General features: G+C 52.6%; 2 protein-coding genes across 3 annotated transcripts; one reads left to right on the top strand and one right to left on the bottom strand.

The window, feature by feature from the left end:
* The first annotated feature begins 2856 nt into the window (after positions 1 to 2856).
* LOC131269453 (ankyrin repeat and LEM domain-containing protein 2 homolog) lies at positions 2857 to 6563 on the top strand. Of its 2 annotated transcripts, none has more exons than XM_058271816.1 (4): positions 2857 to 2927; positions 3007 to 3128; positions 3226 to 3366; positions 3431 to 6563. In XM_058271816.1, exons 2-4 carry the CDS (start codon positions 3083 to 3085, stop codon positions 6280 to 6282), a joined length of 3039 nt encoding a protein of 1012 aa, XP_058127799.1. In that variant the 5' UTR covers positions 2857 to 2927; positions 3007 to 3082; the 3' UTR covers positions 6283 to 6563. The 2 variants fall into 2 exon arrangements, with proteins under 2 accessions (XP_058127799.1, XP_058127800.1); XM_058271817.1 differs by having other exon boundaries at positions 3226 to 3372.
* LOC131268856 (nose resistant to fluoxetine protein 6) lies at positions 6528 to 14891 on the bottom strand. Its single transcript, XM_058271140.1, has 10 exons — positions 14507 to 14891; positions 10332 to 10478; positions 10031 to 10269; positions 9681 to 9969; positions 9421 to 9605; positions 8823 to 9346; positions 8603 to 8729; positions 7218 to 7407; positions 6976 to 7124; positions 6528 to 6908 (listed from the first exon to the last, which is right to left on the bottom strand). The coding sequence occupies exons 1-10, from the start codon at positions 14889 to 14891 to the stop codon at positions 6675 to 6677; spliced, it is 2469 nt and encodes an 822-aa protein (XP_058127123.1). The 3' UTR covers positions 6528 to 6674.
* Positions 14892 to 15645: the final 754 nt, after the last annotated feature.

The raw sequence follows: 15645 nt of genomic DNA, 5'->3' as shown, positions 1-15645 counted from the left end.
ACAAAACGAAACAACTAGTGCGCAACGTGATGCGCATGCGCCCTTGCGTTAAAACCCTCAATGCACGATACCCACGTATTATTTAACTATTCTTACCTTCCTTTTTAAGCTCATTAGAAACGAAATTCGATCAAAACCCTCGGTTCAGTTTCGGTACTCGGATAGTATCAACCACGGAAAACTGACCCGAACCGATGTGTGGCATTCTCGCCGTCAATGAATCCGTCATAATGTATAAAACTGGGAAGCGGACAACTGGACTTCAGATTCGTTGGAAACTTGCGGGCAGGCAATGAACTGTACTTCGGCGTTTGATGATGATGTGTCGTGAGTCGGAGATGGTCGTGGTCAACACCAACCCATCCACCCGGTTTTCCTCGAACGAGCCGCAGTCTTGACCTTTGTACCGAGAGCGCAGTACCCTTCAGTTCCTTCTACGCTGCCGTAACACGTGACGGACGGCTTCAAAGTAACGAAACGAAACAAGACACACTTGCAGCACTGTTTCGCTTGAGATTAAAATAGCAAAACACACGATACAAAATAGGAAAAACGATACGTTATGCGTATGAGATTGAGGGGATGGATCAAAGCGGCAAATCAAACCCGCTAAAAGGACGAAGATAAAAAGGATTAAACAGATGATACTAGAAGCTTAGCATACCGGTTCTAATACGAAGCTAACGGAAGTAAACAGAACCGATAGCGTGAACGATAGACACAGTCAAGGTGTGAAAGATAGAATATGTTGGAGCAAGGCAGAACCGAACCTTCGACAGCAGAGAACCTTATATAGAGGCAGGGCAGGGGTGTAGCCACCGAGACCCAGAGCTGATTGCGCCTGATTATTAGTAGATGAGCAAAGTAGCAGTAAAATTGTTAAGCATAATCGTCGAAGCACACACACAGAGCATTGTAGGCTTCACCCAGAAACCGGCCGTGGGAGGGCGCATACTGGAGTTGCGAGGCTACTATCGGTAGGCGTTCTATCGATCAATCTAGTATGGCGGGAGGTTTCTCTCGGAACGCCTCGGTATGTTGTGGGTACGACCGGAAGTCGTACCCGGTGAAACAGAACAGTTGGAAGACAAGACAAACGGTAGTGCGCTATCGGAAAGAGAGATTACAAAAACTAAACCAAAATACACCAAGCAAAATATGGAATTCTATTCGGTCGTTCCTATAGCTGACCGACAGGAGAGTAGGAGAGTTTTCTTAGAAAGTGTCGTAGGCTGAGGCGAGCCGGTAAAGCACTTGCTCTTGCTTTTCCATCCACTCAGGGTTCCCCTCAGACGTACATCATCCAGACAGTTTTTGGCTCATCTCTCGTCCGTTCTCAATTATTTAACAGGAACGACTCCGTTTGACTCATGGCATTTTTATTTTACTAGACGATGGCCCGCCCGGGAGTGGTGTGCGTGAAAAACTTTGCTAGGTTTTCCAACCTCGCACGTGCAAGGCACGTGGTGCCGGCAAGGGTTGTGGTTTTATTTTAGTATATTCGTTTTTGTTTCTATTGCGAGAAGGACCCGAAACTAGCGAACAATAAACGGTGGAAGTAGCTTGGTTCAAATAAAGCATACCGGAAGATACCGGCAACCGGAACAGGTTGAACGTGAACCATTAGAAACATGTCCAACAATCGCACGATTACAATCGTGGGTGATCATCCGCCAGGAAAGTAAAGGGGGAGAGAGAACCACTTAACTAGCTAAGGAGATAGTAAGAGTTTTCAAAATGTCCGTTGCAGTCAACCAAACACTCTTTCTCCCTTTCGGTGAGATTATATAATGGAAGATGATCAAACATCCAATGGATTTAAAAAAGGAGCAACCGACATCCGGCGATGATTATTACAAGAAGACAAAACACCCACACACGTTGTAAACATATTCGTGAGAGAATAAACGTTCATTTCGATTACACATCACAGATTTATATAAAAATATAAAAACATATTACAAACACACGAGACATACCTGTTTGATTATTCCTCGATCTCAAACATAGTAAAAATATGTCCCCGATTATAATCGACCAGGTACTGCTGCATGCCCAAACTCTTCATTTGGAACTTGCACTGAAGGAACGTTCTATTTTTGATGACAATTTTTAAGCTCGAATTTAATTAAAATAAAAGAATTTGCTATTCAATGGCACAAAACAAATGACCGGGGTAGATTTTACGTTCCAATTTGAACGCTAGCCCGTTAGCATTAAATATGTTTCAGCTCGTAGCATAGGTAACAGTCGATTTGCTCGAGGGCAGCCAGCATATTTGAACGGTTTGTCCAATTGACATTGACCCCGATTGAAAACCCGTTTACCCTACTGGTATAAATTCCCTATGTTCTCACTGGGTGTGTCTGCATCGAAATCTACGGGTGATTGGAAAAAAAGGGGCCAGTAAGTTTTCTTCAGTGTAATAATTAAACACATACCTTTTTCATGCTTGTAAAGGGGAGCCATTTACGATCATTAAATTGGGGTTTCTTTTTACTAAACCTTCGGAATGTGGACAAAAGGTACAACCAGGAGCTGTCATGTGCAGGCTGCAATGTTGTTTGGAAACGATGCAATAAATACATTGTATCAGCCCGCAACAATGGGCAAATGGTGGCACAATTCGTTGACTTCTCATCGTCTTAGATTAATTTTGTTAAGTGGCTAACGAAATTGCTACAAAATGCATAACAATTGCGCCAGTTTGCGCGGAGAAAAAGGGTAGAATCAACCCCGCACCGTACGCCATGCAGGTAAACAAAAACACATTTTGCTACGAAAGGGGAATGCGGGAGCAACGTCAAACGGGCGTTCGGTTGCTTCGCAGCTGTCAATTGGAACGGTCAGTGGCGAAGCATCGCAGTCGGCTAGGTCAGCGTTTGAGTGTGATACCGTCTCCCAGAGCTGTGAAGCTGTAGCAACCAGTATTTTAAATTTGTTTTTTAAATTATAATTTAAATTTTTAACAACATATTTCTGTCTTTCCGGGCTCGTGCAACGTAGTTGACCAGCAGCCAGAGCGAAAGGGTATCCGAACTCCTGAAACGACGCGTTGCTCCTACCAACTCACTCGGAAACAATGGAGTACTACGCCATTTTTATCCCGGACAAAAAGCCCGACTTCTGTATGTTTAAATGCCCTTTAAATGCGTTGTTTGTTGTTGAGCGGACCACAGTAGTGGCGATTGACTAATATGCGGTTCGGTTTTTATTCCATTTCAGCCATCAAGGGCTTTTACGTCGATAAGGCAGAGGCGCTGTCCGTGCTGAAGCAACACAAGGAGGCTCGCATGAAAGCGTTCCCGTCGTCCGAGGAGGCGGTATATTTTTACCTCAATGGACCGTCGGAGACGTTCAACAAAAGTACGCGTCCGTTTGGAATGTGGGTGTCCTAATCTAAGTGCTTTCTTTCCTGATACCATTGCAGCTGTTACTGTGACGACTCCTTCGCCGATGAGCAAACCGATCAAGTCGCTGTTTGTAGCGCCGACCAGCCAGAAGTTGGTGGCCTTCCGCAAGATGATCGAGGCGAACAACATTGCCGAGGTGACGGCGACGATTCGGAACCCGCGCTTCCTGGTCAGCTCGGGCGATACGCCGACGATCCTCAAGGAGGGTCCGCGCTACAACGCGCTGCACATCACGGCCATCGAGGGGCGCGGCGAAATCTGCCGGCTGATACTGCAAACGATCGAGAACAGTTCCTACATCGAGAAGCTGCACGGCCAGCGGACGAATTCGACCGACGAAGTGAGCACCATCCTGCTGGATCTGTACCTCAACACGCCGGACAAGTGCCGCAGCGAGACGCCGCTGCACTTCGCCGCCAAGCATGGTTCGGTCGACGTGGTGCGGGAGCTGATCGCGTACCCACAGTGCCACGTGACGCCCAACTCGGACGGGCTGTACCCGCGGGAGATCATCTGCAGCCGGGCGAAGCCGCACTGCGCCACGCCGGAGGTGCGCGAAGCGATTCGCAGCCTGCTGGAGGAGCGGTTCTTCGTGCCGCTGGTGCGCTACGAGGACAATCTGATACCGCCGGTCGTCGGCAAGCCGTTCACGCCGACGCGCACCGCCACCGTGCCGATCGTGGAGGATTCGCGCTCGCCCACGATCAGCCCGAAGGGCGAGGTGAAGGCGTACGCCGGACCGATGGATCGCAGCAAGGCGGACTCGTTCTACCGGCGCTGGAAAACACCACCCCGGTTGGTCGTGCTCGGCGCGGAACGGATGGATGGGGTGCACAGCGAGCAGCTGGGCCTTCGTTCGTGCTCCACGCCGATCAAACTGCGCACACAACCCCGCCAGCTGTTTGCCAATCGCTCGCTCGACAACGCGCTGCTCGGCGGTGCACACCAGGAAAACAACAACGCCGACGATGACTCGCTGCTCGAGGGTTCCCTTTCGAACAGCTCGCTGTTGTCGAGCGGCATCCCAGAGGAGGAGGCGCCAGTGGAAGAGGACACCAATGGAAACCATGTGCGTGTAACGGCGCCGGCGGTGGCGAGCACACCGTTCCGTCTGTTCCACCAGTATCGCAACCTGGCGAGGGACGACATGGACAGCAGCCTCGACTCGGACGCGGGCTCGATCGGCGAGGCCAGCTTTAGCTACCTGTGCGACAAAACGCGCACCCTCTACGACCGGTCGCGGCTGTGCGAGACGCCCACGCACCGGGAACGGTCGCTGCGGCTATCCAATATCGACAAGGGCCTGGAAACGTTGGGCCGCACGCTGGCGAGCAACGAGAGCGTCGGCTGGAAGGAGTACTGGAACTTTCTCGGCAAGTTTTGCGATCTGACCAGCGCGGAGGGCTTGCAGCTGTTCGAGGAGTACCTGGCCAATGCCAGCGAACCCCAGATCACACCCGACAAGGAGGAGAAACCCGGCAGTCCAGCCGGTTCGGCATTGCAGCAGCAGCAGCAGCAGCTACCGGAAGTCGGCGGTCCGGTCAACGCCAACACCAGCATCAGCGTGCTGTGCGATGGCATGCAAAAGTTCACCATCCGGGAGGCCTCTTCGCAGTTGATCGGTGACTGCCAGCCGCTTGAGGTGATCCCGCAGCAGCAGCAAGTCTCCAACCCCTATCTGTGTGTCACCTCGTCGCTGAAAGTGTTCGCCACGCGCTTCGTGATGAACATGGAAAACAAGGCGCCGCAACCGAAGGGAGCAACGAATGACGCTAACACCGGCGTCTCCTCCCTGCTGCACATCGTGCAGAAGCTGGACGCGATGGTGGACAACTTTCGCAGCGACAGCGTGTTTCGTGATATCGACTTTCACAAGGCGCACACGCTGTTCGTGTGCCTCGTGCTGAGCCTCGCGGCGGATCACAGCAGCACGCGGGATGTGCCCTGGCTGGGGCTGCTCAGCTCGCCGCACGTCAGCCAAGCGCAGGCCAACAACAACAACAGCAGCTTCGAGTGCATCCGGACGCTGCTCCTCTCGACGCTGCGCGACCGCGGGCGCGTGCCGACGAAGCTGGCCGTCGACTCGGAGGCCGACTGCCGGCGGCTCTGGCTGGAGGAGAGTCTCATCACGCCGTGCGACTGCAACTACGTGCCACCATTGAACGGGAGCAGCAGGCGCACGAAGGACCGACTGAAGCGCCGCGAGGAACGGGTGAAGCGCTTGATGATGGACATCGGGCCGGCGTCGAACGCGTCCGCCGCCCCCGGGAGCAACCTGGTCGTCGACTTTAGCACCTATCGCTCCATCCAAGCCATACCGTCCCCGACCAGCACGCCACCGGCGCTCGCTGCAATAAATCGGGGCGATTCGAGCGAGGACGACGATATCTATTTGAGCTGCAGCGACACGGAGGAGGAGGAGGAGGAGGAGGATGAGCGGGAGGAGAATGTGGGACTGCAGAACGGAACGGTCCACAGCAACGACGACGAGGACGTGTTCTTTACGCCCCCGTCGAGCCCGACACGCCGATCGAAAGCCTCCACCTGGGACACGAATAACAACACCGCTGCCGCCCAACCCATGGCGCCGGCTCTGGCTCCCACACTCGTCGACGACGACGACGACGGCGACGGCGGTGGCGATACCACGACGCATACGTTCATCTCCGGCACGGCTGCCCCGACCAAGCAGGACTTCGATGTGTGGACGGCGCTGGGCGGCATCGAGATCGATCGGGGCCAGTATCCGCACGTGCACGCGTGGAAGGAGGCGATGGGTGACCACATCGCGACCAGCACCAACCATGATCCGGACCAGCACCGCCGACCGCATTTACTAAACCTCAGCACCGAAGCCATCGTTTTGTAAGCGTGTTTACACGCGCCCTTCCGGAGGTTTGTTTGGAAAACAGCCTCCGCCCCCCTTTCCACTGACCCGGAACAACACTGGAACGGAACATCAACAATCGCCTAGGTTTACGCATCGGGAGGCCCAAGTAGGCCTTGTCCCCAAAACTCTCGGATTCCGGAGGTGTACAAAGCCACGATTCCAGCGCGAAATGCGAGCGCGGAAAACATGCTTGTGATGATCCCGGTTGATGAAATCGATTTTGTATATATATATATTATTTATAATAAAAATCCATTTTACTTATATCAATATTGTACATTTTTCACTCCCTGTCTCTTCTCTCCCTCTCGCTGTTTCTCGCTGCGTTTCTCCCTCCGCTCTCTGCGTCGCTCCCCCGGTGTGGCTTCCGGCTAGTGGACGCCACTAGTTGGCCTGCTGTTTTCGTTCTCGTCCACGCTCGTCGCCACCTTCAGCACCTTCCCCGTGTCGTCGCGGGCGCCGTCCTCACCGGTCGCCACGGCCACCGGTTGTTGGCTCTTGCCCTTGCGGAACAGCATTTTCTTGATGTTGATGAAGGGCGTCTCGAACAGCACCGTCAGCAGAAACGACGCCAGAAACACCACCGCGTACTCGTTCGTGTTGAACTGTGGCAAGGGTTTGTTAGTTTGTTGACTGTTTGGGTGTGTGTGCGCGTGACACAGGAGAACTTACGATCACGGCTGGCCAGAACTCGAAGTACTGCGGGGCCCGCGTCCGGCCGACGTTGTAGAAGAAGATGGGAAACTGCGTCAGGTAGACGGCGTACGAGATGCGGGTGGTGATGCGGAAGCCTCGCCACGAGAAGAAATCGATCAGCTTATCTGTGTCGCAAACGGAGAGAACGGAGCGAGATGTAATGTAGAAAAACAAAAATTCGCCAATGGCCGCGATGGCGCGGACTCGCTGACAAATACTTCTGTAGCCCAGGTGGGCGGTGAAGACGGTCCAGGCGAAGAACAGGCACCAGGCGATCGGGGAGAACGCGGCGTAGCTGGCCGCGTGCAGCGGATCGTAGACGTAGTGGATCGAGCCCATCGGGGCCGGCCCGAAGAAGGCAACCGCGATGGAGAGCGTACTCACGTACCAGCCGATTTTCATTTGTTTCTGAAAGGGGGACCGGCGAGGGGGGGGACAGTGAGACTTCGTTAGACGTACAGTTACGCACCGAAGTTCGGTGACCCACGTTCAACTTCAGATATCTTGCATATCCATCATATATTCGCACCATAGCCATAAAATGTCAATTTAAAACTAATCAACCGAGAACAAATTTAAAAAAAATCACCATAGTCGGGACGCTTTGTGTACCATCTGATTTGATCCCCTCGACCAGGGGTCGGCAAAGCTCGGCCCGCCAACTAATGTTACTTCGTACAAAAAAACCCATCTCAATTTTTATCGGATTTGTTCCCGATGTCAGGGTTGTGTTCACCCCAAAAAATGAAGGTTAAAAATGTTCAATATCAGGTGACTTCGTTGTAGACTTTTTGTTCGACTTAAGCTATCTATCGCCATTATTGATCGTTCTCCAATTTCCTAATCCCGTGACTCTCACCCAAAATCGGCAGCGGCAATAGCTCGTTAATAGGTTTCCATACCTATTACGCACTAAAATAAAGCTCGAAATATTGGAAACTTCTCGAAAAGGAGTTATTTTAGTTACTGCCACCAAACCCTGCGTAGAAGATTAATTTCAAGTACAATTGAAAACAATAATGAACAGTAAAACAAACCAAAACTGCATATGTGGAAACATTAAAATTCAACGAAAAGAAGTATGAAAATGTCGCAATGGAAATGGCAAAATTAGTTGAAACTTGCATCAGCTAAATCTGGTGTAAATTACAATCGCTAACATCGCCTCAATGCAAACGAAATTTATAATGGCGAAATCAAGGGGGTAACGATTTCTTATAGAAATTGTTTAAATTGACGTTCGTTCAGTTCTCTTGCAAAATTTGACTTCAACCTCTCTATTCCCCAATTCCGTTCTCGTCTCCTCTCCTCTCCTGCTTAGTCCTTCCGTTCGGTGACCCTGCGTCCTCTACCCTTTGCCAATTTTTTGTAATTAATTTTAAGTTTAGACTTTATAAAGCCCTCGAGGCGAATAACAGTAAGAGCATAATAAAACGTTCACGAAAAACATGTTGCTATTCAAAACGAAAGCCAATACTCAAGGATCCAAATCCCCGGCTTATGCGTTAAGGCTAAGTAGAGATATGTAAGATATGTAAGAGTCAAACGTGGGTATTGCGTATGGTACCTTCGCTTTGGGGAGTGACGGTAAGGGTGTACTAACCTCGGTCAGCTTCATTGTTTTGTACTGGGAGCAGGCGTACCCCAGTATGACGCCCATGATGTACACCGTGACGCGGTAGTAGGGCAGGGTGTACATGAAGTCGGCCGTCTCGAACAGTTGCTTCACGCTGCGAACGGAAGAACGGGAAGACAGATGGTCAAATGTCAATGTCCGGGTGGGGGGGGGGGGGGGGTTCGTTCGGGGCAAGGGGAACACCTACGACGTGCCGAAGTAGACGTAGTTCGCCAGGCGCAGGTTGTACGTGACGTAGAACCGCTGCACGGTGGTGATGGCGGCGAGCGCCAGTAGCGCTAGTAGGCCGCGCCGGGGCCATCGCCACACCAGGTAGATGAAGAGCGGCGCCACGCAGAACAGCTCCGTGTCGATGCCGACGTGGTGCGTGTGCGTCAGGCACATGTTCTTGAAGCCGAAGTAGTTGTGGATGAACAGCATGTTGCGCCACCAGTAGCGCTTGCAGATGTCGCCGTGGTTCGTCACCACCAGGTTCCAGAGCGGGCCGCTGCCGAGGAACGGTAGCACGAACGTGCAGAAGAGGATGAGCGCCCCGAGCGGTGGCACGATGCGCAGCAGCCGGCCGACGTACTCCTGGTGTAGCCGGACCCGCTGCCCCTTCGCCAGCCGCTCGACGAACGAGAACGTGGTGAGGAAGCCGCTGAACATGATGAACGGATCGGTAAAGATGGCCGCCGCCCGTCCAATCACCGTCCATGGTTGGCCGAGTATCTGCGGAGTAGTGTAATCCCCACCGTCACATTAGTTACTCCACGGTACACACAGACACACCGAGGAGTACTTACCTCACTCATTTCCGTCCGGTTGACGTAGGGATTGAAGAAGAGCGCCATGGACTTGTGCGCAATCAGCAGCAGAAGCGCATTGAGGAAGCGGATCCCGTGCACGCACGCGATGTCGTTTCGCTCCTCCCTGAAGCTCAGTATCGATCGGGTGTTTTTGATCAGCGAAAACACCGTGAACCATTCCACTGCAGGGAAGAGAGCTGGATTGTGAGCTCGGGTCGGGTTCCTGACATGCGGCGCGGGGGGCGCGGGGTCCTTACCTTTGTCGTGCGATTTGAGATCGTACAGGGTGGAGGCGAGCACGAGGGCCGCGTACAGCGCGAACCCGTACCAGACGAGCCAGGTCCGGTCGGTGAAGTACTCCCGCCAGATGGCGTGCTTCGTCTGGCAGAGGGCCGGATGGACCTTCACCTCCGTCTGGATGCCGGTGTCGGTGATGTAGTGCTGCAGGAACTCGCTCAGCGACTGCTGGACGTCTTCGGCGGTGCACCCGGCCGGGACGCACAGGGCCCAGTGTACGGTGGAAAAGCGGGGCACCCGGTGGCCAGGCTGCGGGGATATAACCGGAGTCGGGTCATTCGCTTGCGTCGAGATACTTGAGAGTACTTACGTCGTTGAGGTTACTCTTGAGCATGCCGTGGGCCTGGACGAGATCGAAGATGTGCTTCAGCACCTGCGTGTTCGGTTTGATCGTCGGCTGCACCTCCGCCATGCAGTAGCGCCCCTGGAGCGTCCCCCCATCCGCGCCCGGTAGCGTCTGCTGGATGTTGAGGCACTGGTCGTAGTCACCGTACTGGTTGATGTTACCGTTCAGGATGCCCTGACCCACCTTGGCACTGGCATCGTGCACTGGAAGGATGCATGGAGCAGCGCTCAGTGAAAGGGGTACTCAGGAGTACGCAGCTACTTACTTCGAAGCGCCCACAGGCTGGAGGCTGCATACGCGCGGAAGAACTGCGCCGACTGCAGTCTGCATTGCGCCGACACGCGCTTGCTGTACGCCGGGTCGAAGGGTACGTTGATGCTGAACACTTTGCTGTTGAGGGACTTTATGTAACCTGTCGAGGACGAAGACAAGCGTTCAGATGGGATTATCGTCTAACGCTATCAGCACTCGATGCAGCATGTTCTGAGACATTAACCATCCCCAAAAACCCGATCGGCACACAGGCGACAAAGTCCAGGTAATTAGCGGTCCGCTCGCGTTTACATTCTGCTGCGCTGGAGCGATGCGCACCGCTCCAAACGCCATTCGCGTCACACGTCACTTTTTGGCGCAGACCTGCCTGCCAGCGCACGTAGCGCAGTCGTGTCCGGCCTATCAATTGCGGTCGGGGTTTTGTCCCGAATCGCCACATAGCTACCGACTGTAGCTGCTAGGCCGCCGGTGTCCTTGGTCAGCCTGGAAGCACCTGCTACTGGACTTTGCACCCTGGAACACTGGCTGAGACAGCAGTACTCCGAGGTACGCAGGCGGGCAGGGTTCTAAAGCGGACAACCGGATGATCGTTCTATGAAGCACAAAGGCATTCACCCGGGCTAAACAATGTCACAGTTTAGTACTGCAAACTCCCGGGTTTTGCGCCATTATGGCGGCCATTTTCCCCATGCAGAACCAATAACAAGATGGCGCAATCCAAGTGTGCCAATGCAAGATGATTGACAAAGATAATTCGGAGTATGTGTGTGTGTGTGTGTGTGTGTGTGTGACTAGTACGTCAATATTTGGGCATCCACAGTGACAACCCCACTGGATATATATATATAAATCCGATCGTCGCAACGCCGATGCCGATGGCGGACTGGAAAACCGTAACGAACACGTGGACGGAATTTTAATATCTTTATTGTCCTCGATCGCGCGCTATCGCCGATAATCAGAATGTCCACTCCACGTCCCCCCCCCCCCCCTCTCGCTTTTTATCGCTCTTTCTGGTTTTACAACACTCTCCAACCCTGTGATTGAAGAGGGGGTGAAAATGGGGGGAAAGAAAAAAAAGGTAGGCACACTGGCAGGTTACATAAAAAAAACCCATCGCTTACATAAGCCCCGGCAGTGCGTTGCGGCACGTGCACGTGCAGTGCACACTACTATTTCGCGACAGGCACTAAGGTGACACCTTTTTGCTTTCGGCCAACGCGAACCCTAACCTCAACTCCCAGAGTCCTTCGGGGTGGCCCGATTTTGGGGCACCATTTTGATCCTGCCATTATCCTTGTAGGCCTTTCTCTTAGTTTTATTGGTCTTGAAGCAACGCCTAGGTTAGGTTAAGGGTAGAACCGCAGGTTACTAAAGAGTTGCCTGTTGTTTTTTGGTTCGCCTATTCCAATTATTGTGTTCCACCTAGAATAGCGTGTCCGGACGAGGATCGGTCGCTTTTTTTTATCCACCTTATGATCACCGCAAGCTGCTGGTGAAGCCGTTGTGTAGCGGCAAAAAACCAACGGCAACAGATCCATACGTGAGATCACTTGCCTTCACCGAAGATCGCATGAAACGGTGATTGCAGCCATGAGCCGGTGGGGTCGGTTGTTGTAGCTGCATTTTGTTTTTTTTTTTTTGCCTCTATACCGCTGCTTTATCGCGTTAGATTTGCCCCGCTTTTAGTTCAAGCAGCTAGTGCACATACACACACACACGAGGTACGCGCGTTAGAGTGTCACGGCCTTTCGCTAATACAGAGAGAGAGAGAGAGGGTGCTGCGGGAAATTTAGTGCGCGTACTTGATCTTTTAGCCGGCGTGCACTTGAAATGCTCGGTATGTTAACTACATCTTTGCGCCGCCAGAAGGCCGCCTCACACATCGCGTGGGAAGTCTGTAAGCTCGCCGGGCCACCTTCGGTACGGCTAAGGCCATGCTCGGCCATGAAGCCGAGATGGGGAGAATCCGCCGAGTCTATGCTGGCTGGAGCTGCAGAACAGTTCCTCGACTAAGTACTCGATAGCACGCCGGGCGTTGGGCGTACGATAAACCTGTACAGGTTCTGCAAACTTGTAGCCTATATGAAACCCTGCCAATGAAGTCCCCAATCAGGGTTAAGTTCTTAAAACATCTGGAGTGAAACATAAAAGACCCCAAAAGTCATGTAAGTTAACCATTCCAAGGTAAAACCAGCACAAAAAAGCTAGGTTTAAGGTACCTAAGCGCTCCCACAAATACGGTTGACCTACTTTAACAGCACACCGTACGTCGAATACGGTAGACAAGTACCTCCGGGGGAAGATTGTTGGAGAAAAATACATAGTAATAGCTTTAGATATAAACAAAAAACAGAAAAGGCTCTTTTCGATCGCAAAACAAGAAACATTGCTTCCAAAACCTGTCATGAAAGGCACCACACCTAAAGCTAGAAGCACTGCTTAACGCTTCAACGACTTGCGGATATAAATCGATTTGTTAATAATCATTTTGTGGGAGTTTTTAGATAGTTGTATGTTTTGTAAGGATTAATTCACGAATATTAGAGACTGTAAACAAATCATGGAACGTCAGTGTCTAAAGTAGGAAACACATTTCGAAAAGAACCAATTAACCAGGTGTCGACACCATAGACATTCTTCCATTTTGGAATAGTTTCGTTAATAAACGAATTCCGCTCATCGGAGAAAACATCTGTCAAACGACGATCGACTCCTGTAGCGTATTGTATGGAAAGTATTGTAATAGCAGGTCAAAGCTGGAACCAGAACGTAGTCCAACGAACTGGAGTAGACACACAAGGTTCACTTAACACTGGTACTACCAACAGGTATCTTTGGAATGTTGCGCTTGATGCTAATCGAATCTCGGACCTGACGCTCGAGGTTCATGAGTATCAGTTAATGAATTGGAGCATCAGGTGGAGAAGTTCTTTGTTGATCCCTGTTGAGTAGTTACGTGTCGGAAGCGCGTTTCGAATAGCTTCTTCGTCTAACGGAGGCTGTTCAGAATCAGAATAGTCCACCTTGGGGGCCGGCCGGGGCTCAGAAGGAGCAATCAGAAGGGCATTCAGCAGCGTAACAATGTGGTTGGTGCTGCATAACCCTGGACCCTGCAACTGCAACCGTTTCAAACCGAGGTACGAAACGCTGACCAACGGCAACAAATAGTGTCGTGGGGTGAGACCTGCCACCAAAAAGGGTGCCTCGGCAGGGTTGATATCACGTTCCACACACACACACACACACACACACACACACACACACACATTTCCCTCTCCTTGTTTTTCTTTCACTTCAAACAAAAGCTGTTGGGTCGCATCGGCAAAGACACGTCCGCTTCCTGAGGTTCAGGTCGCCAAGTATCATAATAACAGTGGATGGAGCACGGTTTTTCGCTTACCTTAAGAAGTGCACCACTACTCTACTACCCCTCACCCTCTCCCCCGCTTGTGTGGTACCGTAAAAGGAGAAAGCAAATGTTGCAAGCTTTGACTTCGACTAAGTCTCTCTATCTCCGTTTTGCATATACGGTCACGGTTCGGGTGGCTTTCCTTAGGACAAGGATTTACTCGCCGCCCTTCGGTACATTGTTGTTGACATTTCGAGTGTGTGTGTGTTTTCTTTTCCCCTCCCCCCCAACGGGGTTTGTTTCCCATTTCGCAAAGAGCTCCACAAACGCATGGCGACTGAAAGTGCACCGCTTTCAGGGGAGTCGCGGGAAGACGTATGACTCACCGCTCTAACTCACTCCGGCGCTCCGGGCACACTTTTGCACAACAAACACCGTGCTCGAAAAGCGGTTGAAAGTTCACAAGCAAAAGAGTTCTAAATGGCCAAACAGTGAGTTCAGTTCGCACTCAGTTCCTGCCCGGTTCCAGTTCTCGGGAAAAAGAGCTATTTTGATCCGATCTCTGGCACTTTTGTGCTCTGATCGCTCGTCGACACTAGGTAGGATGAATAATACCATCTGTGGTCGGTGCAGGAGCCAATGTACACTCGTTCTGGAGTATTGTAACGATCCGGACTCGTCGGAGCGGGAGCTGCATGCACTCGGAATGCGAGTTTCTTTCGGTTCGGTTGCGGGTTTTTCTTTCTCGGATGAAGACGATTGATCGAGGTGAAGCTGATGGATGGATGGCGTAGGGGTTTGGTCGCGGATCTCACCTGCTTCGGCCGCGTCCAGCAGGGTGCCGTCCTCCTCAGGCGTCGCGAACGCTCCGGAGCGCCCCTCGTCCGCCAGCTCGAGTAGATAGGCTCCGATGTCGGTGAGGTTCGCCACCGGTAGGGCACTGCCGTTGGCCAGCAGGCCCGTCCACGATCGCTCCCCGATGTCCGCACCCTTCCCCTGCCTCGGTGCCAGCCCCTCGCCACCCGCCCTCCGCAGCGAGTGGAGCGGAGCGCAACCGCCAGCGTCGGCCACGGTCGGATAGATCGAGTCCAGCACGGCGGCCAGTGTCGGGACGCGGCTAACGGTGGCCACTCCGCCACTCCTCACTACCACCGCCATCCCCAGGGCGACGACGACGACGAATGCCGCCGGTAGCGACATCTTCCCCGCTTCCCTTCGTAACGCAACAAGCACAAAACAAAGGTTCTCAATTATCCCAATTCACCGCTGGATCAATTCGCACCCCGCCGTCTCACACACTCATCACACACCTTCCCGCACCCCCCGTAAAATTCCCGAATCCGCACACCGAACGAAAAATCCGCGGGAAAACGCACACACGGAGACGCGAGCGACGCGCCGGTTTTGCAGTACGTTGCGTCGTGAAGGTTAGCTTGCGACTGACGCTTCGCGCCCGTGCGCCATGTGACTACATACGTACCCGCCGCCCGCCTGCTCGCTTTTCCTCTCTCTCTCCCACATACACATACCATACCACCCTCACTCACCCCCCCCCCCCCCCCCGCGGCGACGCGAGCTGCTGTGCTTTTAGTTTGTTTCGCTTTTGCTGTTTTTTTTTTTTTTTTGCGCACCTGAACTGCATGATCCACCTATCCCTACCCCTCCCACCATCAGCTCCTCCTCCGCAAATCCTCCACCAACCTCGGCCAAGGTTCATCTGGGGCTCACTGTCCACCACCAACGGACCCGTTCATTACTTGGGCCTTAGATACTACCTTCAGCTTGATGGTGGGGAGGGGGGACGGCAGGTGTGTGTTTTTAAAAAGTTATTAAAATACCCCATCAGAACCGCAAGACAGTTGAAGAGGGGGAAGGAGGGAGGTTTATCAAGGAAACCGCGACCACCGAAGAACGTCGGATATTGCTGGTTTGCAGGGGGAAGGTACAGAGGGGG

The sequence above is a fragment of the Anopheles coustani genome, chromosome X (genome assembly GCF_943734705.1).
Source record: "Anopheles coustani chromosome X, idAnoCousDA_361_x.2, whole genome shotgun sequence".
Classification (NCBI taxonomy): domain Eukaryota; kingdom Metazoa; phylum Arthropoda; class Insecta; order Diptera; family Culicidae; genus Anopheles; species Anopheles coustani.
The sequence above is the reverse complement of the archived record's forward strand: the minus strand, read 5'-3'. Positions and strand labels throughout refer to the sequence as shown.